Source organism: Balaenoptera musculus, chromosome 13, assembly GCF_009873245.2.
Source record: "Balaenoptera musculus isolate JJ_BM4_2016_0621 chromosome 13, mBalMus1.pri.v3, whole genome shotgun sequence".
NCBI classification, from domain to species: domain Eukaryota; kingdom Metazoa; phylum Chordata; class Mammalia; order Artiodactyla; family Balaenopteridae; genus Balaenoptera; species Balaenoptera musculus.
Genome location: NC_045797.1, coordinates 55,445,332 through 55,469,107, shown reverse-complemented (window position 1 = coordinate 55,469,107; position 23,776 = coordinate 55,445,332). Strand labels below are relative to the sequence as shown.

Genomic DNA, 23,776 nt, shown 5'->3' with positions numbered 1-23,776 from the left:
AATGAAATTTAAAGTAGGCTTATAAAAATGCAAGCCCCATTTTTCATTATTAGATTCAATAGATATAAAATTAACTCTCAAATACTATAATTCATTTAATTTCTGTACTCATTTCATTACATAGTAACAGCTGTGGACTGGGCCTTGGACCACAATTTTAGTAGCTCAACTTTAGAGGAATGCTCGAAGGGAGGGTGTGTGTGTGTACAGTAGAGAAGAGTAGTACTGTAAACTACCTAATAGCCAAGTGTGTACATGGTTCAGAAGAGAATATTTATTTTGAACTATGCCCCTCCACCCCAAGCAGGTTTAAATAAGAATTTAATTAGCTTTACAGAGTATCCCTATTGGAGGAACTCACCAGTAAGGTAGAAAAAAAACACGTATGCCTTAAAACTCTTGCTTTGGGTTTTTAACATGCTTTTTTTTTTTTTTTTAATGTTTATTTATTTATTTATTTTCTTATTAGTCATCCATTAACATGCTTTTGTCTCAAGAAGACAAAAATGATAAAGCACTGATAATTGAAGTCATTGATAGATTTTATTTACATAGGAATATTGGCCTGTTCATTTAGCAGATTGCTGGATCATTACTTCTGCAGGATGTATTTGATCACAGTATTGTGAAATATAGAAGCACTTTGGTTAGGATGTAATATGATTTCAGTTTTAAGGGGCAATATTTCTACAAGACGATTTCTCACTTTAAAATACTGCCACTGCTGAACTTCATAAGACTGACAAATTTACTGCAGCACATATACTTATTTCTTTTTGTCTGAGTGTATCTGTAAGCCCAGAGAAATTCTGAAAATTTGTTCTCAAGTTTGTTTGAAATTGGAAATCACAATAGCATTTTATTGTAATCTGTGTGTTTTTACAGTGAACTTTGTAGTGAACAATTGACCTTGAAAGCTCTCAGAATTCATAAAGAATAGGAGGGTGGGAGCCTGGGCCCCAGCTGCAGTAAATTACAGCCTAACTGAATATTGATTGTATTCTAGACAGTAGTCAAAAAGAAATAAGAGCTTCAGTGTTCATAACTCAAGGTTTTTAATACTTTCATATGTGAAGGTAAACTAAGTACTACTAAGAATGTTGACCGTTATGGATTCATGGACTCCCTTGGGCTGAGAATGCTTTTCCAAGTTATCTGGTCCACCTCACATGTTGACTGCCCTGCACCTGCAGAGCTTCACCATCAGTCGAACGTGAGGGTGTTTAGGATGGGGCTGGGTGATTTTGCACTTAGCCTGTGCCTAAGGAAGAGGGTTTGGAGGACTATGTTTAACTGTCTTTTAAGTTACGTTGTGGCTTTTTAAATTTTGGGGATTAGTTTCTTAAGGTTAATCAGAGTTAACTATGGCTTTAGTCATTAAAGCTCTCTGATCACTTTAGTTTAATTTTTAATTGATGCCAGTGAGTTATTTTATGTTTGACATTTGTTTCACTTAGAACTTTTACAAATGTTACTCGTCCTTATTTGAATTTTTAAGCTCTCTGATTATCCTGCAGTTGTGGTTGGCGCAGTAAATGACAGTGATCTTACAATTATGCTGTCTCTAGTTTTGTTTTATAAACTACTTGAATCTAATGTTCAGTATAGATGACTTTTATTTTTCTTATTTCTTAGACTGCAACTGGCAACGTGGAAGCAAAAGTAGTGTGCTTTTATAGACGACGAGATATTTCCAACACGCTTATAATGCTTGCAGACAAGCATGCTAGTAAGTTAATTGTCTTTTTCTTGGAAAATTAAAATGTGTTTTGAGTCTTTTGTTTTCCATGATATGAGGAAAAGTACTTTATGTTACCTATAGCTTTTTGGTTTCCCATTTGTCTTCCTCTTAGTTTAGATGGGAGTAGGTTTTTGGGTGGTTCTTGGTTTTAGTATATATTTTTTAGGATGCAACATATGTTTATTAGTTAGTCAAAATGCTGAAATAGAAGTCTTTGCACATAGGCTTTAGCGGACAATTGGAGCAGTGTTTTGCCATCTCCAATTTTCCATGGTGGTTTGAAGGTTTGAATATGAGGAAATTTATACTTCACGGGTATTTTGGAGGACTTCTTTTTCCCTCCTCTCTAAAACAACTGGGTTGTATTTACAGTTTTTAAAATTCTGAGTATTTATTATATATTTATAGTATTAGGTATGTGTGGAAAAAAAAGTGTGCTAAAGAAAGAAGTGCAGTGTGATAGATATGGAAAAAAATTCCTGCAGATAGCAACTCTGAGCATTTCTTTGTAGTTTAATCTTCATTGTGTGCTTCTCCCCACCCCCACAGTCAACAGCTTTGACATATTTTAGCCCCTTTGATTTTTTTTAAACAAAAAACAATCAATAAAAAAGTGATCTAAATTTTAAGAAAGAAGTATAAGTACTTTATTTTGAAAGCCATTTTTGTCCTACAAAATATGTAATGAGACTAGGACCATATGTAAATGTATTTTTCAGTTTAATACCGTGGTGTCTCAAACTCTGGTCTTGGGGTTCCTGAAGCTTTTGAAATGTTTTGGTAATGGGGGAAGGGAGGCTCTTGGCGCACAGGTTTGTTCTGTGTCTGCCTGAGAATGATTTCCCCACTGGTTGTCTGTCTCATAAGTTAAATTCCTACTATATTTTCTGCTGTAGTTCATAGAGTTTTTCAGTTTCTTTCCATTTTTGTAGAGAAAGTGTTAATTATGATATGGGTTATTCTGTAGTATTTACAAATTATATATTCACAGATTCAGGGTAATCATATTTGTTCCTCATGTATGAGACCAAAGTATTGCTTTTTAAAATGACATACTAATCAGTTATTTTAGCTATACCTGAAATCTAGAAATTCAGTGTGTTATTAAAGTATCTATGCAAAATTATTTGGATTTTATTCACCATTTGCAACATAAACTTAAGAAAGATAAAATGTCTCATTTATATTCATGTACTTTTGGATTTAATTTAGCTTCTAACGTAGCTTCTAAAGTTGTTGTTGCAAAGGTAGTGAGGTGTAAAGATGGTTGGGCGTCTGCTGACTGTTCATGGAGGGTCTCAGCATGGCTGCCTTTTTTGGTGCTGTCTATTTTAGGCTTGTAAATGTAGAAAATCAGGCTTTTTAGAATTGATGAGGCTCTTAGTATTGACTCAGAGAAATGAAATTTTAAGAAACTTAAGAACCAATGAAATTATATAATGGCAGTCATGCAGTTTAAAGAAAGACCTGGGTTCAGATTCTGGTTGGTGACTTGCTGCTTGCCTTAGGAAAATGTCTTAACTTCTCACTCATCTGCATTTTCCTCATTTGTAAAATGAGGTTGAAAAAAATCACCTCTTTTTTAAAGTAAATATTTATTTATTTATTATTTATTCATTTTGGCTGCGCTGGGTCTTAGTTGTGGCACCCGGGATCTTCGTTGCGGCATGCGATATCTTTTTTAGTTGCAACGTGCAGGACGTGTGGACTTCTTAGTTGCAGCATGCATGCAGGATCTAGTTTCCCGACCAGGGATCGAACCCGGGCTCCCTGCATTGGGAGTGCGGAGTCTTACCCCCTGGACCACCAGGGAAGTCCCCATTTGGAATCATATGTATTTTACCACAGTTAAAAAAGGCGGGAATTCCCTGGTGGTCCAGTGGCAGTGGTTAGGACTCTGTGTGTTCACTACCAAGGGCACAGGTTCGATCCCTGGTCAGGGAACTAAGAACCCACAGGCCACGAAGCGTGGCCAAAAAAAAAAAAAAAAAAAAAAAAATCTAAAATTGTATACTTTAAGGAAAAAAATTAAAAACAAAATTAAGGGAAAAATTATGCAAGCATTGATGTGAAGCTTAAATGACCTAAGGAATGGCTTATAATGGGGTGCTTAACAAATGTCAGTTGGTTTTTCTCTCTCCGTGATTTGTAGATCATCTCTTTGGGTAGATTACTTCTATCTACGTTTACCTGTTTTCTTCCATTATTTATTGATTTTCCTCTCAACGGTAACTATATGTCCATGTACAGTAGAGTTAGAGGTATCAACTGTGTTTCTGTTTTTGTATTGACTAAAACTTCACATGGGGCAAATAAAATTGCCTGAATGTTTCATGCTTTATAAAGGGGTTTTAAGGGGGGATTAAATGGAGAGAGTGTCATATATTAGGAACATTTCAAAACTAGAGTCCTGGATGTGGGTGGCTCTTATTTTTTTTTTTTTTAATAAATTTATTTTATCTTTTTATTTTTGGCTGCATTGGGTCTTCGTTGCTGTGTGCGGGCTTTCTCTAGTTGCAGAGAGCGGGGGCTACTCTTCCTTGCGGTGCGCGGGCTTCTCATTGAGGTGGCTTCTCTTGTTGCGAAGCATGGGCTCTATGTGTGTGGGCTTCAATAGTTGTGGCACACAGGCTCAGTAGTTGTGGCTCATGGGCTCAGTATTTGTGTCTCTCGGGTTCTAGAGCGCAGGCTCAGTAGTTGTGGCGCACGGGCTTAGTTGCTCCGCAGAATGTGGGATCTTTTGGACCAGGGCTCGAACCCGTGTCCCCTACGTTGGCAGGTGCATTCTCAACCACTGTGCCACCAGGGATGTCCCTCATTGTGGACTTCTTTAAAACTTTTTATTGCAGAAAATTTCAAACATAGAAAAGTACAGAGAATAGTATAATACACCTGATGTTTCCATTATTCTACTTTAACAGTTATTACTACATGACCAATTATTTCATCTAGACCCCTACTTGTCCCATTATTTTGAAGCTCATCAGAGAAATCTTACTTTTTCATTTGTAAATATTTCAGAATGTATTTCTGAAAAATATGGTCTCATTCAAACTTACAGGAAATGCCAAGAATATACAAGGAACTCCAGTATGCCCTTTACCCAGGTTCAGCAATTAACATTTTGTCATTTTTTATATATATAATATATATATTCTTTATCATATATATATTTTTCCTGAACCATTGGAGAGTAAATTGGAGACTTTAGAGTGGTTTTCCTAAATATACGAAAATTCTTTTACATAACCACAGTGTAGTAAACATCTCAGGAACCCTAATATTTACACAAAGCTATTGTCTCATTCACAATCCTTATACAAATTTTATGTCTCAACAGTGTTCTGCGTAGCTAAGTATTTTTTCCTTAGTCTAGGATAAAATCCAGAATCACACGTTGTATTTTTTTTTTTTAATTAATTAATTTATTTATTTTTGGCTGCGTTGGGTCTTCATTGCTGCACGTGGGCTTTCTCTGTTTGCGGCCAGCGGAGGCTCCTCTTTGTTGCAGTGCGCGGGCTTCTCGTTGCGGTGGCTTCTTTTGTCACGGAGCACGGGCTCTAGGCACGCAGGCTTTAGTAGTTGCAGCACGCGGGCTCAGTAGTTGTGGCTCGCGAGCTCTAGAGCGTAGGCTCAGTAGTTGTGGCGCATGGGCTTAGCTGCTCCATGGCATGTGGGATCTTCCCGGTCCAGGGCTCGAACCCGTGTCCCCTGTATTGGCAGGTGGATTCTTAACCACTGTGCCACCAGGAAAGTCCCCACACATTGTATTTTATTGTCATGTATCCTTGATATGGAACCAGCTCAGTCTTTGTGTTTTTTGTTTTTTTTTTTTGGCCGCGCCATGTGGCATGCGGGATTAGTTCCCCGACCAGGGATCAAACCCGTGCCCCCGGAAGTGGAAGAGCGGAGTCTTAACCACTGGACTGCCAGGAAAGTCCCTTTGTGTTTTTTGACCTTAACATTTTTGAAGAAAACAGGCCAGTTATTTTGTTGAATGTGGCTTAGTTTGTGTTTGTGTAATGTTTCCTAATAATTAGATTCAGGTTATGTATTTTTTGTAGGGATGGCATAGAGGTGATGATGTGTCCTTCTAAATCCGTTAGGACAAACCCATGTAATTGGGTTTGTCTTAATAATGGTGATATTAAGTTTGATGACTTGGTAAAGGTGGTGTTTTTTTGTATCCAGTAAGTTATTTTGGGGGAGGTACCTGGCAACTATGTAAATATCTTGTTTTTGGTCAAACATTAATGCATTTGTTTTAGCATCCATTGATCGTTTAGGATTCTGTGTAAACATTACTGTCCTTGAATATCTAGTTTTCACATTTTTTCTTTTAGAATATTTTTTCTTTTTTATAGTTTGTTTAAATTGGGATCCAAATAAGTTGAGTATGATTGGTTGGTAAGACTCTTAAGTCTTTTTTTTCTTGTCCATTTAAATAATTGATATATAATTCACATAACATAAAATCCATGCTTTTAAATTGCACAATTTAGTGGTTTTCAGGATACTCACCAAGTTGTATAACCGTCGCCACTACTAATTTCAGATTATTTTCATCACCCCAAAAAGAGGCCAGTTACTCCCTATTCTCCCCTATTGCTATCAGGCAACCACTGATCTACTTTCTTTCTCTGTAGAGTTGCCTTTTCTGGACATTTCATATAAATGGAATCATACAGTATATGTTTTTTGGTGTCTGGCTTCTTTTTACTTAGCCTAATGTTTTCAAGTTTCTTCCATGTCATAGCATGAATTCTTTCATTCCTTTTTTTTTAATAGCTCTTTATTGGAGTATAATTGCTTCACAATACTGTGTTAGTTTCTGTTGCACAACAAAGCAAATCAGCCATATGCATACACATGTCCCCATATCCCCTCTCTCTTGCATCTCCCTCCCACCCTCCCTATCCCACCCCTCTAGGTGGACACAAAGCACCGAGCTGATCTCCCTGTGCTACGTGGCTGCTTCCCACTAGCTATCTATTTTACATTTGGTAGTGTATATAAGTCCATGCCACTCTCTCACTTCATCCCAGCTTACCCTTCCCCCTCCCCGTGTCCTCAAGTCCATTCTCTATGTCTGCGTCTTTATTCCTGTCCTGCCCCTAGGTTCTTCAGAACCACTTTTTTTAGCTTCCATATATATGTGTTAGGATATGGTATTTGTTTTTCTCTTTCTGACTTACTTCACTCTGTATGACAGACTCTAGGTCCATCCATCTCACTACAAATAACTCAATTTTGTTTCTTTTTATGGCTGAGTAATATTCCATTGTATATATGTGCCATATCTTCTTTATCCATTCATCTGTTGATGGACGTTTAGGTTGGTTCCATGTCCTGGCTATCGTAAATACTGCTGCAGTGAACATTGTGGTACATGTCTCTTTTTGAATTATGGTTTTCTCAGGGTATATGCCCAGTAGTGGGATAGCTGGATCATATGGTAGTTCTATTTTTAGTTTTTTAAGGAACCTCCATGCTGTTTTCCATAGTGGTTGTATCAATTTACATTCCCACCAACAGTGCAGGAGGGTTCCCTTTTCACCACACCCTTTTCAGCATTTATTGTTTCTAGCTTTTTTGATAATGGCCATTTTGATCAGAGTGAGTTGATACCTCATTGTAGTTTTGATTTGCATTTCTCTAATTAAATTAGTGATGTTGAGCATCTTTTAAACAAGACCCATATATATGCCATCTACAAAAGATCTACTTCAGACCTAGGGACACATACAGACTGAAAGTGAAGGGATGGAAAAAGATATTTCATGCAAATGGAAATCAAAAGAAAGCTGGAGTAGCAATACTCGTATCAGATAAAATAGACTTTAAAATAAAGACTGTTACAAGAGATAAGGAGGGACACTACATAATGATCAAAGGATCAATCCAAGAAGATATAACAATTATAAATGTTTATGCACCCAACATAGGAGCACCTCAGTACATAAGGCAGATGCTAACTAACAGCCATGAAAGGAGAAATGGACAGTAACACAATAATAGTGGGGGACTTTAACACCCCACTTACACCAATGGACAGATCATTCAAACAGAAAATAAATAAGGAAACACAAGCTGTAAATGACACAATAGACCAGATAGATCTAACTGATATTTATAGAACATTGCACCCCAAAGTGGCAGAATACACTTTCTTCTCAAGTGCACATGGAACGTTCTTCAGGATAGATCACATGTTGGGTCACAAATCAAGCCTCAGAAAATTTAAGAAAATTGAAATCGTATCAAGCATGTTTTCTGATCATAACACTATGAGATTGGAAATCAGTTACAGGAAGAAAACTGTAAAAAACACAAATACATGGAGGCTAAACAGTGTATTACTTAATAACCAAGAGATCACTTCATTCCTTTTTATAGCTTAATGATGTCACTGGGTGGATGTACTACGTTTGTTTATCCGTTCATCAGTTGATGGACGTTTGGATTGTTTCCACTTTCTGGTTTTTATGAATAATGGTGTTATGAACATTCCTGTACAAGTTTTTGTGTGGACATCTTTCAGTCTTTTAATTTACAGATACATATTATTTCATATTCTCTCTCTCAGTATTTTGTTGAAGATAGCAGGTGGTTAATCCTGTTGAGTTTCTTTTGGCTTGGAGTTCGTTCATTGCATCTCTCTTGTGTCCTTTACTATGCTTCTCTGTAGATGGATAGTTATATACAGATTCTAGCGGATCGAATCTAGGTTTATTTTTGTGGGGTGTGGGTACAAGATCACTTCATGGGTAGCATGGTGTACTTCTGTCATGAGGTCTGTAATGTATCGTTGCCTGTTTGTCTCTATTTATTTATTTTATTATTAAAAACATTTTTTTTTAGATTTAGTTTATTTTTGGCTGCGTTGGGTCTTTGTTGCTGCGCGTGGGCTTTCTCTAGTTGCGGCGAGCGGGGGCTACTCTTCGTTGCGGTGCGCAGGTTTCTCATTGCGGTGGCTTCTCGTTGCCGCGCATGGCCTCTATGCACGCGGGCTCAGTAGTTGTGGCTCACAGGCTCTAGAGCACAGGCTCAGTAGTTGTGGCACATGGGGTTAGTTGCTCCGTGGCACGTGGGATCTTCCCGGACCAGGGCTCGAACCCGTGTCCCCTGCACTGGCAGGTGGATTCTTAGCCACTGCACCACCAGGGAAGCCCAGTGTTAAGTTCTTTAACGTTGGTTTTGATCATCTTTACAGCCTTCGTGTGTCTCGTTCATTATATCTATATAGTTGCTCCACAAGTGTTTGTAGCTTTAAATTTACCAAGGGAACAAATTTGAAGAACAGCCGGGCTACCAGTTGTTTTGTTTTAGCATCTTGGTTGGCTGAAAAGAGTCTGTGGTGTGTGTTTATCTATCTATCTATCTATCTATCTATCTGTTGTGTTTTAAAACATGGTCCTCAACTTCTTTGACATTCCTTCCATTGATAGATGAAGTCCATGTCTTCTCCGCTTGGATCTGGGTGGGGTTCTGACCAACACAGTATTGTGGAAGTAATGCTGTGTGACTCTTCAAGGCTAGGTCAGAAAAGGCCATGAAGCTTCTACCTGGTTTTCTTGGAATGTTTGCTCTCAGGATAGTTCTGCTTGGAACTCAGCCACTACACTGTGAGCAAACCAGGCTACGTGGAGAGGCCGTTTGTAGGTGCTAAGGCTGATGGTCCTATCTGAGCCCAAGTGCCAGACGTATGCCTGAAGGAGCCACCAGCTGATCCAGCCTTGGCCATTTGAGTTCCTCTTGAGGCCCCAGTTACTGTGAAGCAAAGGCAAGAGTTGTGTGCTGTGCCCTGTCTGAATTCCTCACCCACTGAATCAGTGAGCAAAGTAGAATGGTTGTTTTGTGCCACTAAGTTTTGGGATGATTTGTAACTCAACAATAGACGATATAACTGGAATGGGATCATATAATAGGTTTTTCTGTTAGGGGATATTTTCAGTGACAGTTTAAAATCAATATTTAAGCTTATGACTGCCAACTAAAAGTATTTAATGAACTATTAGTTTTCTTTAAGTAAACTTCATTTTCTTTTGACAGACTGATTAAATGAAGAGATTTTGCCCCAATGCCTGACTCCTTATAAATGATTTTTGGCCACTTTGAGCACAAGTCAGGAAAAATGCCCTCTTTATTATTCTGAAGTGAAATTTATTGATAGTATAACTTATACGTATAATGGAAAAACAAAGCTAAAACTCAGTATTATGTTCTAACTGTAATATAAAAGAGAAAAATTTTATAATATAGCATAATATATATAATAGGATCATATATACTGTATTTCAATATGTGTAAATGCTGAGGCATGACAATAGTGGAAGCTGTAACGAAATTGTGAAATGTTTGCATGTATGCATAGAATCACTAGCAATGCAGCGGTTATAAATTAGACTGATATTTTGTACTAGGAACTCTAATATTTCCTGAGATTTTTTTTCAAAATGGTACTATTGGTAAGTTTTAAACAAAACAAAATACAGTCTTTTCTCTTTTTATATGATGGCTACATTGCTGGAAAAGTCAGTTATATTAAAACCATACCCCAAATATTTTGTGTTCTCATACATAGAATGGAATTAGCTCTAGTCTCAGGTAACAGAATCATGTTTTTCACTTACATAAATGTCCAGAGGGACATTTCAAAGTCATATGAATCATAGACTGTCCTCTGCTTTATACCTATATATCTATGGGGTATCTAACATCCTTGTTTTCCATCTATGAAACGTTAATTCTGCTCCCATTGTGGTAGTACTGCCACCACCTCACCCTTTCCAAAGGAGTCCTTGGGGTGTAGACTAGTACCCATTTAAGAACCAGGGCACTAAATGCAGTATAATAAAACAAAAACTATGTCTGTATTGTTGACTAACACATTTGCTGACATTCACTGTAACTTTGGGAACATGGAAGTTACTCGGTATGTACAAATTAAACAAAAAAAAAAGCTCTTAATAGTTTCCCTAATTCCTCCAAATTAGAGATTAAAGTTGCAAGTAATAAAAAAGTTAAAAGTTAAAGTTATTTATATTCAGCTAGGATTGATACGGGCTTTTTTAAAAAAGAAATTTATTTATTTATTTAGTCTATTTATTTTTGGTCGCTTTGGGTCTTCATTGCTGCGTGCGGGCTTTCTCCAGTTGTGGCGAGTGGGGGCTACTCCTCATTGCAGTGCGTGGGCTTCTCATTGCAGTGGCTTCTCTTGTTGTGGAGCACCGGCTCTAGGTGCACGGGCTTCAGTAGTTGTGGTGCATGGGCTTCAGTAGTTGTGGCACGCAGGCCTAGTTGCTCCGCGGCATGTGAGATCTTCCCGGACCAGGGCTCAAACCAGTGTCCCCTGCATTGGCAGGCAGATTCTTTACCACTGCGCCACCAGGGAATTCCCAGGATATTTAATTCTTTTACATTTAATTATATTTTAATTCCTCTGTGTGTATGTATGTATGTATGTGTGTGTGTGTATGTGTTTTCTCCTTCCTTTCCTTGCGTTGGTTTTATCAGATTTTCTATTTGTCAGGAAGGTATCCATCCTATTTGTAGTCTTATAGTGGTCACCTTCACATTTTTATTTATTTTACTTAATTGTTAAAACTTTTTGTTTTTAGAAAGGTAATATTTGAATATGTCAACATTTAAAAGGTACAAAAGTATATTCAGTGCAAAAACTCTCCACATCAGGGCTCCGAAGACCCAGTATTCCCCCCTAGATCATCATTGTTACTAGTCTCTAGTATCTTTTCCAGAGAAAATCAATGTACATAGAAGGAAATCATACATATGTGTATACACATATTTTCCCCCAAGTTTTTTTTTTTTTTTACAAAAATGATGGCACAGTATGGTGGTTTTAATATTTTTTACTCTAGAATTTCCCATAATAACTTAAACAACTTTCACTCCCTTATACATTTTAAAAAATTTTATTTATTTATTTATTTATTTATTTTTGGCTGCGTTGGGTCTTCATTGCTGTGTGCGGGCTTTCTCTAGTTGCGGCGAGCAGGGGCTACTCTTCGTTGTAGTGCGCGGGCTTCTCATTCTGGTGGCTTCTCTTGGTGCGGAGCACGGGCTCTAGGCGCACGGGCTCTAGGCGCACAGGCTCAGTAGTTGTGTCTCGTGGGCTCTAGAGCGCAGGCTTAGTACCTGTGGCACATGGGCTTAGTTGCTCCGCAGCATGTGGGATCTTCCCGGACCAGGGATTGAACCCATGTCACCTGCATTGTCAGGGGGATTGTTAACCCATGGGCCACCAGGGAAGTCCCTCCCTTATACATTTGAAAGTTGACATCTAAAATTTTCATCAAAAATTTAAATAGTTGCAAAGAGATAATATCTAGTGTGTTGCAAATAGTGACATTTAAAAATAAATGGCTATGTAGAGAACAAACGTATGGACACCAAGGGGGAAAACGGCGGGGGGTGGGGATGGTGGTGTGATGAATTGGGCGATTGGGATTGACATGTATACACTGATGTGTTTAAAATTGATGACTAATAAGAACCTACTGTATAAAAAAGTAAATAAAATTCAAAAATTAAAAATAAGTAAGTAAATAAATAAATAAATGGCTATGGAATTCCTTGGCCATCCAGTGGTTAGAACTCCACATTTCCACTACTGGGGGCCGGGGTTCATCCCTGGTCAGGGAACTAAGATCCAGAAAGCTGCGTGGTGCAGCACAGCCAGAAAAAAAAAAGAAATATTGTAACAATTTGCCCACCATCACAGGTTAAAAAAAAAAAGCATGAACAAGCTCCTGTTGAACAGTTTGAAATTTTACGTGATCCTTTTGTCTCCTTGAGCTCTTTTCCATTTTGCTTTCTCTGCAGAATTCTAGCCTAATGTATTTTATGCTTGAAAAGTTTTATCATCATATTATTCTCTGCAACAAAAATTAAACGTAAATTAAAATTTTAAAACACTTTGTATGTCTTGACTTCATAAGGCTCAGAGTCTTAATTTCTTTTGGATTTATTATAATTATAGTACACATACTGTAAAAATTTTGATAATTACTAAACATAAAAATACATTTTTACTGGAAATCATCTCTTAACGAGATGGGTGGGGATTCTTCTCACCTCATTTAGTTAAGAAATCCTTGCATTAATGTAACTTGTTGCTAGAATGAGAGGGTTTGGTATTGATTCTGTTCCTGATTTTTGTGTTTATAGGTGTAGTTTCCGACAAAATTTTTTCATCTAAGTAGATGAGAATGGTGGCGTTTTCCTCATTTATTCGTTTATCAAATATATTTTGAGCTCCTACTATGTTATGGAGACTCCTCTAAGTTCTGGTGATAAGCACTGAACAAGCAGAAGTCCCTGCCCTCAGAGTTCACAAGCGTCTCTTTGTTCTTCTGAGTTGTATGTGAAAAATCATATAGCAGTTTTTCATCAAAAGTCATTTTTAATGATTTAGCAGCTGACAATTCAATTATGTCCTACTTCAGTCTTGTTGAAAGCAGAGAATTTGAAACCACCAGAGTTGGAAGAGGTTTGTTAACCAGTCATTAGTCATTCATGATCTCATTTTTTGAGAAGCAGAATAAAAAGGCTTTACCAAGACCTAACAAATGACTGTTAATTTTACTTCCTACTCTTTGACCTACATAGATTGTATCACTTAGGGGTCTACCAGATAAACAACTAGTTGGAGATATTATGTATATATAAATACATAATATCCTATACACATATGTAATCTCCAACTGGTTTGTATAAATATATAAAGAGATTTATTTATTGCAAAACAAATAAATGATTGTGGAGCTGGCCAGGTGGGATTTCTTCTTCCTCAGGGAAATCTCAGTTTTGCTCCTGAGACCTTTCATTTGATTGGATGAGACCCACCCAGATTATTGAGGATAATCTCCTTTATTCAGAGTCAGCTGATGGTAATCACATCTACAAAATACTTTCACAGCAACACCTAGTTAATATTTGAATAACTTGGGATTATAGCCTAGCCAATTTGACAGACAAAACTAACCATCATAGGGACCTTATTTAAACCAGTATACTCAGAAAGGTTTGGGAAAGTTGAAATAATGTTCATTTAAATATACCTTTGCGGGACTTCCCTGGTGGTGCAGTGGGTCCCCTTGCCAATGCAGGGGACACGGGTTCGAGCCCCGGTCCGGGAAGATCCCACATGCCGCGGAGCAACTAAGCCCGTGCACCACAACTACTGAGCCTGTGCTCTAGAGCCTGCGAGCCACAGCTACTGAAGCCCGCACGCCTACAGCCCGAGCTCTGCAACAGGAGAAGCCACCACAATGAGAACCCTGTGCACCACAGCGAAGACCCAACACAGCCAAAAAATAAATAAATAAATAAACCTTTGCATTTTAAATTTAAGTCTGATAAAATGTTTGGATCTTATACCATTTGTGTACTTATGTATTTAAATATATATGACATGTAAATTGATATATAAAGTATAATATGAACTGTATTTAAATATATTTACATCAGATTGTTGGAACTGTGGATTTCATTTATTCAATGGAAAATGACTAACAGTAAAACTTTAATGACAAAGCCGGTCCTTATTGACAAAAACCAGGCAGCTAAATCATACTTTCTGTCAGTCTTTTTTTTCCAATTTTAATAAATGAGTACTGTGCATCCCCGAGGCAACCATCTCCTTCTGAATTCTAAGATAGATTCCTGGATAATGCTCAGAGCCTTGCTGTGATGGACTAAGGCCATCAGCATTTTTTGCAGACTCTGTTTTTTTTTTATCTTGGGACTGTTTTCTCAGGAGTGTGGTTTTTTTTTTTTTTTTTTTAATTTATTTTATTTTATTTTTGACTGCGTTGGGTCTTCGTTGCTGCACGTGGGCTTTCTCTAGTTGTGGTGAGCAGGGGCTACTCTTCACTGCAGTGCACGGGCTTCTCATTGCAGTGGCTTCTTGTTGCGGAGCATGTGCTCTAGGCGTGCGGGCTTCAGTAGTTGTGGCTCATGGGCTCTAGAGCACAGGCTCAGTAGTTGTGGTGCATGGGCTTAGTTGCTCCGCGGCATGTGGGATCTTCCTGGACCAGGGCTTGAACCCGTGTTCCCTGCATTGGCAGGCGGATTCTTAACCACTGCGCCACCAGGGAAGCCCAGGAGTGGTGTATTTTTTGATTACCATCAAGGGGTTGGAAAAAGTGAATCTTTAAGTATAAATTGTTCGTATATCTATCAGTTGATCAACAGGTAGATATCTGATGCCACAGTCTCACATATTTCTGAATTCATAACATGCTAACATTGGCCAAAACACCCCAGTTCTAATACCACACTTTGCTGTGACTAAAGTATGTGTAAGACACAAAACCGTATTCTGTGAATTTCTGATATCTTTATCGTGTCCCTGTTTTGTCACCAGTGGTCTCCTTGTTTGGTGCTCTGGTGGTTTTTACTCCCTTGGGCTGTGCTGTACTTTAAGATTTACAGTGGTGGAGAGGTAAGAGAAGAGTGGTGGAGATGAGAAAAGAAGGACCCTGTGCTAGTTCTCAGGCTAGTACATGTGGAATTTGATCTACAAGTTGTTTTCCTTAAACATGTGTTTCTGTGTATCCCTTACAATGTCTTCTGTACACTTAGAAGTGTTCAGGCTCACCTTTTGAAGACTTCTGTTAACACTATACCACTTTTCCTGGGCCTTGCTTTTTTCTTATCTTGGAGATCCTTCCATATCTGTATGTACTTTGTTTTAATGGCTGCATTATATTCCACAGTTTGATGTTTTTACTATAATTTAACCAGTCTGTACTGGTGGAGGATTGCGTTTTTTATCTTTTGCTGTCAAATAGTTCTGCAGAGTACATTATCATTTAGCACATGTTATGAGCACAGCATCTATATTTAGGATAGATTCCTAGAATTGCGGTTGTGGGATCAAAAGATTATGCATTGTAATCTTGATAGATATTGCCAAATTGCCTGCCTCAGACAGGGTATCAGTTTAGACCTATCAGCAACAAATAAGTGTCTATTCCCTCCCACCCTTACCAATATAGTTTACTATCAGGCTTTTGATCTTTACTTAACCTAATAGGTAAAAAATGATACCTTGGTATAGTTTTATTTTACATTTCTTATGAAAATGTGGCTTTCTTATAAAAGCCACTTTTGTTTCCTTTTCTGTGAACTGTTTATATCATTTGCCTTTTTTATATTGAGTAACTTCTGCTAAATTAATGTGTAGTGGAAAAAATCTTCAGTTAACTCAATAAATATGGTTTTGTTTGTTTGTTTTTTTGGAATCCAAGCTATCTTTATTTTTGAACTACATTTATGTTTTGCTTTGCCCTTATCTAAATTTTTTTCACAAAGTGTCTGTGGGTGGTGAACTTTCTAAATCTTACCATCATACTTAACGCTAGTTTGTCTCTTTATAGAATTCTAGGTTCAAAATAGTTTCCTCTCAGAACTTTGAAACAATTAACTCCATTGTCTTCTGGAATCCAGTGTTGTTGATAACAACTCTGATGTCAATATAATTCTTATTCTTGATGTCAATATAATTCTTATTCTTGTAATTCTTCTTATTCTTAACATGTTTTTCCCTCTGGAAAAACACAGCTTTAGAATTGTCATTCTGAAATCTTGCCAGAATATGCCATGCCAGAATATGTCTGCATGTTGCACTTACTTCAGTAAACCATTCTATGTGTTTTTGGTGAATATGTTGGAATGAGGGAGGACCTGTAATTTGTTTTCAGCTCAGGGATGTTTTCTTCTAGGATTTCTGTTTCTTTGTTGTCCCTCTGTTGTCTCTCTTTCTGGAATTCCTAGTAACAAAAGTTGTGACTTCTGTTAACTGATCTCATTCTTTTCATTTCTTAGGCCTTTTATGTAGCTTACTGGAAGAATTCTTTGATTTAATACTCCAGCTCACTTATTTGATCGACAGCTGTATCTATTCTGGATTCATTCAGCTCAGTTGTTGAAACTGTAATACTTCCAAGAGTAATACTAAAGAGAGAAGGGGAAACACAAACAACAACAGAAAGTTACCCTGGTATTTGAAGAACCTTTTTTTGTGCTTTGACCACAAATTTTATTAGTAGGGATAAGGCTAAACATATTTGATTTCTAGATATCTGTTGTGTATTCTTCTGAACTTTGACATTATGAGAACATAGCCCATAGATCTGTTGTATCTTAGTCTATAAAGTATTTAGGTGCATAGACCTCAGCCTTTCTCTCTCTCTCTCTCTCTCTATTTTATTTTTTAACATTTTATTTATTTTATTTTCTGGCTGCACCGCACAGCGTGTGGGATCTTAGTTCCCCATCCAGGGAGCAAACCCACGCCCCTTGCAGTGGAAGCGTGGAGTTTTAACCACTAGACCGCCAGGGAAGTCCCAACACTTTCCTTTTTTTGAATCCAGGTCCAAATGTGGCTAATCTGAAGCACTGAGCCCTAACTCTGCCCCTGGAGAAACTTCTAAGTCTTTTCCAGGCAGCTACTACCAGTTGATTGGAGTTGGCACAAAGATCTATTTTCTGTCACTGCATTAAAAGTAATAAACATTCATTTATAAGGACATTTTTCTCTTGCTATTTTATAATGTTTTTATTTTTGTGAATGACATTTTACAATTAGTAGTTATGGCAAGTTTGTGTCTCATTAACCAGATTATTATCAACTGTAAATATTACAGAGGTTTATTATTTGGCAAGTTAATTATGTTTTATGATATACATTTTCTTATTGATCTGTTACTTTGAATGTTAATGATTGCTATTATCTTTTTAAACAAAGCAAGTACTATATTACTACTTTAAAACTGATGTCACATTGCTTTTTGATTATTAAATGAGGCATTCCAATAATTAGATATTCTTAAGCTTCTTTAAAGGCTTTGTGTTAGCTTTACTTAATTTGTGGGATGGAACAATATAGACTTCATGTTTTATATTTTCATATGACTGGTTGAATGAATATCATTTTTGTAGTCAGAGTAGCTTATCTAAAATTTTCCACAGGTTATCACTAAAAAAATCTTTCCATTGAAGTATAGTATAGATATTGAATTCTGTAGCTTCCTACTACTACCTCTGTTTCTACTAGTGCTTTTACCTTTACATATTGTCTTTATTTAGAATAGCCCAAAGTATGTTTTCATTAGCATTTCAAACTCTAGAATTTTAAATCTGGAAGGACCCTATACATAATCTGTTTAAACTCTCTGTTTTATAGCTGAGTTCTTGACCCAAGGTTACCTAGCTGGACTAATGATCTGTCCTCTGATTCCTGTTTTTCTACACTTTGTTTTATTTATCTCTAGAATTTATTTTGGAGGAGATAAATATGACTATACTTCATTTTATATTTGTCCAATTTGGCCTTGTGAAAAAAGGAGTTTTGGAGTCGGACCTGGTTATTAATGCTGGTTCTATCATTTAGTAGCCATGTAGCCTTGGGCACATTAGTTAACCTTGCTGAGCCTTAGTTTCTTCATCTTTACAAGGGGCTTACTAATACTTTCTACCTATTACCCTCCCTGTCTTGAGAGTTATTGTAGGAATTAAATGAATAAAGTGTCTGGCAGATCATGAGGTGTACAGAAAATGGTAGCTTTTTGAATCAGTGTCACTGAAAGAAACAGAAACCAATCTGGATGTGGTCTATTACTGGGAATTAAGTGCTTCCCAAATGGTGGAATGGTTGAAGGAACATATCCTAGGCTGGGCCCCTGGAGGACTCCTGTAACAGTACAAAGAACTGACCCACGTGCTAAGCTGGTCCCTCTGGAGCCAAGCTAGCAAGCACCATGCTTTTTTGATTGCCCCTCACAGCCAGGAAGTTGGAAAATGGTCACCTGAAGCCTCAGTCCAGGTTTTTAGAAGTCATATCAAGAAGCTGCTGATGCCTGCCGCATTCTTGACACCTAGGAACTTGGAGAATGGACATGGCTGCATAAAAGCCTCACTTTCAACTTTGCTAATGGCTAATAATCTCAGGAAGATGGCCCCTGTCTCATAGCCTCCCAGTACATTGCATGCCAGTTCCCATGCACAACTCGGGGTGCATGGGAAGCTGGGAACTAATTTTAAGCTTTCTGATCTCTCCAAAGGGAAGGAAGGAGGTTGAGAAAATCCGAATATTTACTGTAGTGGTATTAAGCTGGATGGTAGTGATGGTGGTGGATAAGGATTATTATTGCTGTGTTCAGTATACCTCATTCAGAATTATATATCAAGTGGGTGATATTCTAGAACTAGAACTGGAAATTCCAAATCCAGTTATTTTCAGTGGGCTGTACTCCTTCTAATATCTTATTCTTTATTCGTTAAGTAAGTAATTCACTGAGCATCTCAGTATGAGCAGATGGCTGTTCTGGATGCTCTGAATGTTTACAGTGACCAGACTCTGTCCCTGCTCTCAGAAAGGCTTAGTCCTGTGGGTTACAGGCATAGGCTGTTTTACTACAGTATAGTAAATGCTGTGGTAGAGGTGACATACCCAGGAAGGACTCCTGACCCCTAGCAGGGGGGCTTCTAAAGTGACACCAGATCCTTTTAGGAAGTGATCATTCACAAGTTAAAGTACCCCAATTGCCTATACATTTTATAAAAGAGTAAAGAGAACTGTTTTCATAACAAGTTTTGGTAAGAACAGGACAGTATAGATGGGAGATTCTTCTTGTAAAGAGATGGAGAGGATCCTTAAGAGGAGGACATCCTCTTGGATCTGGCCAGTTTTGTTGTGGAGCTGAGGTAGGAGGCATCTTTGATGGCCCTCTCCATCGCCCGTTTATCATCTTCACCTGGAGGGCTTCCAGGGGCCATATTCCTTCCCTGGAGATCCAAGCAGGCACCCATAGCATAACTCTCACTCTAGGCCTACAGTCCAGATGTTCAGATGTTCTCTGACCCTTTCCCCTATTATCTTCAGCTTCCTTGTCCAAGATGTGAGAAAGGGGCTCCTTACTTTTACTCTATGTGTTTACTGCACGTATAGGATAAAAAGTCATACACAAAAATTTTAGGCACTGAAAAGGGCCTTACTTGTTCATTTTCCATTTTTCTTAGCAGCCAGTTGTGGTTGTCTTCAAGTCTAGAGGACACAGGTAGGAAAAGAAGATCATAACTTGTGTCAAAATTGCCTCTGTATTAGAGAATGGATATAAATCATTATTTTTTAAAACAGACTTACAAATCCAGGAAGCATTAATAAATGTACATTTTTTTACAGTGTTTTGTTTGATTTTAATTTTGTACAGTCTTTTAAATTTTTTAAAAATTTTGCTGAAGCATAGTTGATTTACAGTGTTGTGTTAGTTTCTGGCGTACAGCAAAATGATTGTTATACATATATATGTAATATTCTTTTTCACATTCTTCTCCATTATGGTTTATTACAAGATGTTGAATGTAGTTCTAATTTTGTACAATCTTTAAGCTTAATTAAGATATCTTTGCTCTGTTGGTTGTAAATCAGTATTCTGGCCTTTTGTTCACAGACTTTGCTTTTCAGTAAATGTGATAATAACCTATATTGTATATCAAAAGAGATTTTAACACTTTCAACCCATCAATACTTTATCTTTGAGAAGGAAGGAAAACTAACAATTTTTTAAAATTATTTATTTATTTACTTATTTTTGGCTGCGTTGGGTCTTGGTTGCTGCGCGCGGGCTTTCTCTGGTTGTGGTGAGCAGGGGCCACTCTTCGCTTTGGTGCATGGGCCTCTCATTGCGGTGGCTTCTCCTGTTGTGGAGCACAGGCTCTAGGTGCACAGGCTTCACTAGTTGTGGCACATGGGCTCACTAGTTGTGGTGCACAGGCTTAGTTGCTCCGCGGCATGTGGGACCTTCCTGGACCAGGGATCGAACCTGTATCGCCTGCATTGGCATGTGGATTCTCAACCACTGCGCCACCAGGGAAGCCCCCAAGTTTTTAATACATTTTAAAAAATTAATAATTAATTAATTTGGTTGGGCCTTAGTTGCTGCTCATGGGATATTCGTTGCGACACGGGATCTTTCGTTATAGTGCACGGGCTCTTCATTGTGGCATGCAGGTTCCTCTAGTTGCAGTGTGTGGGCTTCTCTGTAGTGTGGCACATGGGCTCCAGAGCACACGGGCTCAGTAGTTGCAGTGCACAGGCTCTCTAGTTGAGGAGTGTGGGCTCAGCACTTGTGACATGTGGGCTCTCTAGTTATGGCGTGCAGGCTTAGTTACTCCACGGCATGTGGGATCTTAGTTCTCTGACCAGGGTTCGAACCCACATCCCCTGCATTGGAAGGTGGATTCTTAACCACTGGACCACAAGGGAAGTCCTGAAAACTAACAATTTTGAACTCTGTGTTTCAGATGGTACTCTAGACACATATTCATTTTGTTCTTTTAATCATCACTACTAGAATTTGTTAGTTTAGGTTGTTATTAGCTCTATTTCTACAGTGGCCCAAAGAGAATTCAGTAACTTACCGAAAGTCATAGCAACATTTAGTGGAATTAGAATATGAGCTCTTCCACCGCCGGTGAGGGCCTGCGCTATGCTGAGTACTCGCCGCCCCCGACCAAGCGGTTGGACGCTGACATTGACCGGGGACTGGCAAGGAGTTCGATAGCTGTGGGGCTGGGTATTGCAGCTCTTGGATTTGCAGGTTGCTACACATTTCAAATCTGGAAACCTCTAGGACAAGTAATCACAGAAACTGCAAAGAAGATTTCAACTCCTATAAGTAAACTCAGGGTCAAAAGAACTGCAAGTGGAGACCTTCAAGATGGCGGAGGAGTAAGACGTGGAGATCACCTTCCTCCTCACAAATACATCAAAAATACATCTACATGTGGAACAACTCATACAGAATACCTACTGAACGCTGGCAGAAGACCTCAGACTTCCCAAAAGGCAAGAAACTCTCCACGTACCTGGCCGTGTGGCTCACAGGATCTTGGTGCTCTGGTTGGGTGTCAGGCCTGAGCCTCTGAGGTGGGAGAGCCGAGTTCTGGACATTGGTCCACCAGAGACCTCCCGGCCCCACATATTATCAATCGGCGAGAGGTCTCCCAGAGATCTCTGTCTCAATGCTAAGACCCAGCTCCACTCAATGACCAGCAAGCTCCAGTTCTGGACACCCCATGCCAAACAACTAGCAAGATAGGAACACAACCCCACCCATTAGCAGAGAGGCTGCCTAAAATCATAGTAAGTTCACAGACACCCCAAAACACACCACCAGACGCGGTCCTGCCCACTAGAAAGACAAGATCCAGCCTCATCCACCAGAATATAGGCACCAGTCCCCTCCACCAGGAAGCCTACACGACCCACTGAACCAACCTTACCTACTGGGGGCAGACACCAAAAACAACGGGAACTACGAACCTACAGCCTGTGAAAAGGAAGACCGCAAACACAGTAAATTAAGCAAAATCAGAAGACAGAGAAATACACAGCAGATGAAGGAGCAAGGTAAAAACCCACCAGACCAAACAAATGCAGAGGAAATAGATAGTCTACCCGAAAAAGAATTCAGAGTAATGATAGTAAAGGTGATCCAAAATCTTGGAAATAGAATGGAGAAAATACAAGAAACGTCTAACAAGGACCTAGAAGAACTAAAGAGCAAACAATGATGAACAACACAATAAATGAAATAAAAATTCTGTAGAAGGAACCAATAGCAGAATAGCTGAGGCAGAAGAACAGATAAGTGACCTGGAAGATAAAATAGTGGAAATAACTACCGTGGAGCAGAATAAAGAAAAAAGAATGAACAGAATTGAGGACAGTCTCAGAGACTTCTGGGACAACATTAAATGCACCAGCATTTGAATTATATGGGTCCCAGAAGAAGAAGAGAAAAAGAAAGGGACTGAGAAAATATTTGAAGAGATTATAGTTGAAAACTTCCCTAATATGGGAAAGGAAATAGTTAATCAAGTCCAGGAAGCGCAGAGTGTCCCAGGCAGGATGAGTCCAAGGAGAAACACGCCAAGACTCATATTAATCAAACTATCAAAAATTAAATACAAAGAAAAATTATTGAAAGCAGCAAGGGAAGAGCAACAAATAACATACAAGGGAATCCCCATAAGGTTAACAGCTGATCTTTCAGCAGAAACTCTGCAAGCCAGAAGGGAGTGGCAGGACATATTAAGGTGATGAAAGGGAAGAACCTACAACCAAGATTATTCTACCCAGCAAGGATCTCATTCAGATTTGACAGAGAAATTAAAACCTTTACAGACAAGCAAAAGCTAAGAGAATTCAGCACCACCAAACCAGCTGTACAACAAATGCTATAAAGGAACTTCTCTAGGCAGGAAACACAAGAGAAGGAAAAGACCTACAATAACAAACCCAAAACAATTAAGAAAATGGTAATAGGAACATACATATTGATAATTACCTTAAATGTAAATGGATTAAATGCTCCAACCAAAAGACACAGACTGGCTGAATGGATACAAAAACAAGACCCATCTATATGCTGTCTGCAAGAGACCCACTTCAGACCTAGGGACGCCTACAGACTGGAAGTGAGGGGATGGAAAAAGATATTCCGTGCAAATGGAAATCAACAGAAAGCTGGAGTAGCAATTCTCATATCAGACAAAATAGACTTTAAAATAAAGACTATTACAAGAGATAAAGAAGGACACTACATAATGATCAAGGGACCAATCCAAGAAGAAGATATAACAATTGTAAATATTTATGCACCCAACATAGGAGCACCTCAATACATAAGGCAAATGCTAACAGCCATAAAAGGGGAAGTCGACAGTAACACCATCATAGTAGGGGACTTTATAAGTTTACTTATTTTTTATTTTTATTTTTGGCTGCGTTGGGTCTTTGTAGCTGTGCGCGGGCTTTCTCTGGTTGCGGCGAGCGGAGGCTACTCTTCGTTGCGGTGCGCGGGCTTCTCATTGCGGTGGCTTCTCTTATCACAGAGCACAGGCTCTAGGCGTGCGGGCTTCAGTAGTTGTGCCTCACGGGCTCCAGAGCGCAGGCTCAGTAGTTGTGGCGCACGGGTGCAGTTGCTCCGTGGCATGTAGGAC

The 23,776-nt window shown here is 38.6% G+C and overlaps 1 protein-coding gene across 5 annotated transcripts in view; it reads left to right on the top strand.

The window, feature by feature from the left end:
* The window catches only part of MTA3 (metastasis associated 1 family member 3), a 159,086-nt gene that overhangs the window by 10,192 nt on the left and 125,118 nt on the right, over window positions 1-23,776 (top strand). For all 5 annotated transcript variants that reach the window (XR_005022451.1, XM_036873680.1, XM_036873682.1 and 2 more), the window contains exon 3: window positions 1,636-1,729. Coding sequence is in view for 4 of the 5 variants with exons in the window: in XM_036873680.1 (XP_036729575.1) it covers window positions 1,636-1,729 (94 nt within the window). In the remaining variant the exon portion in view is untranslated. The remainder of the gene's footprint in view (window positions 1-1,635; window positions 1,730-23,776) is intronic.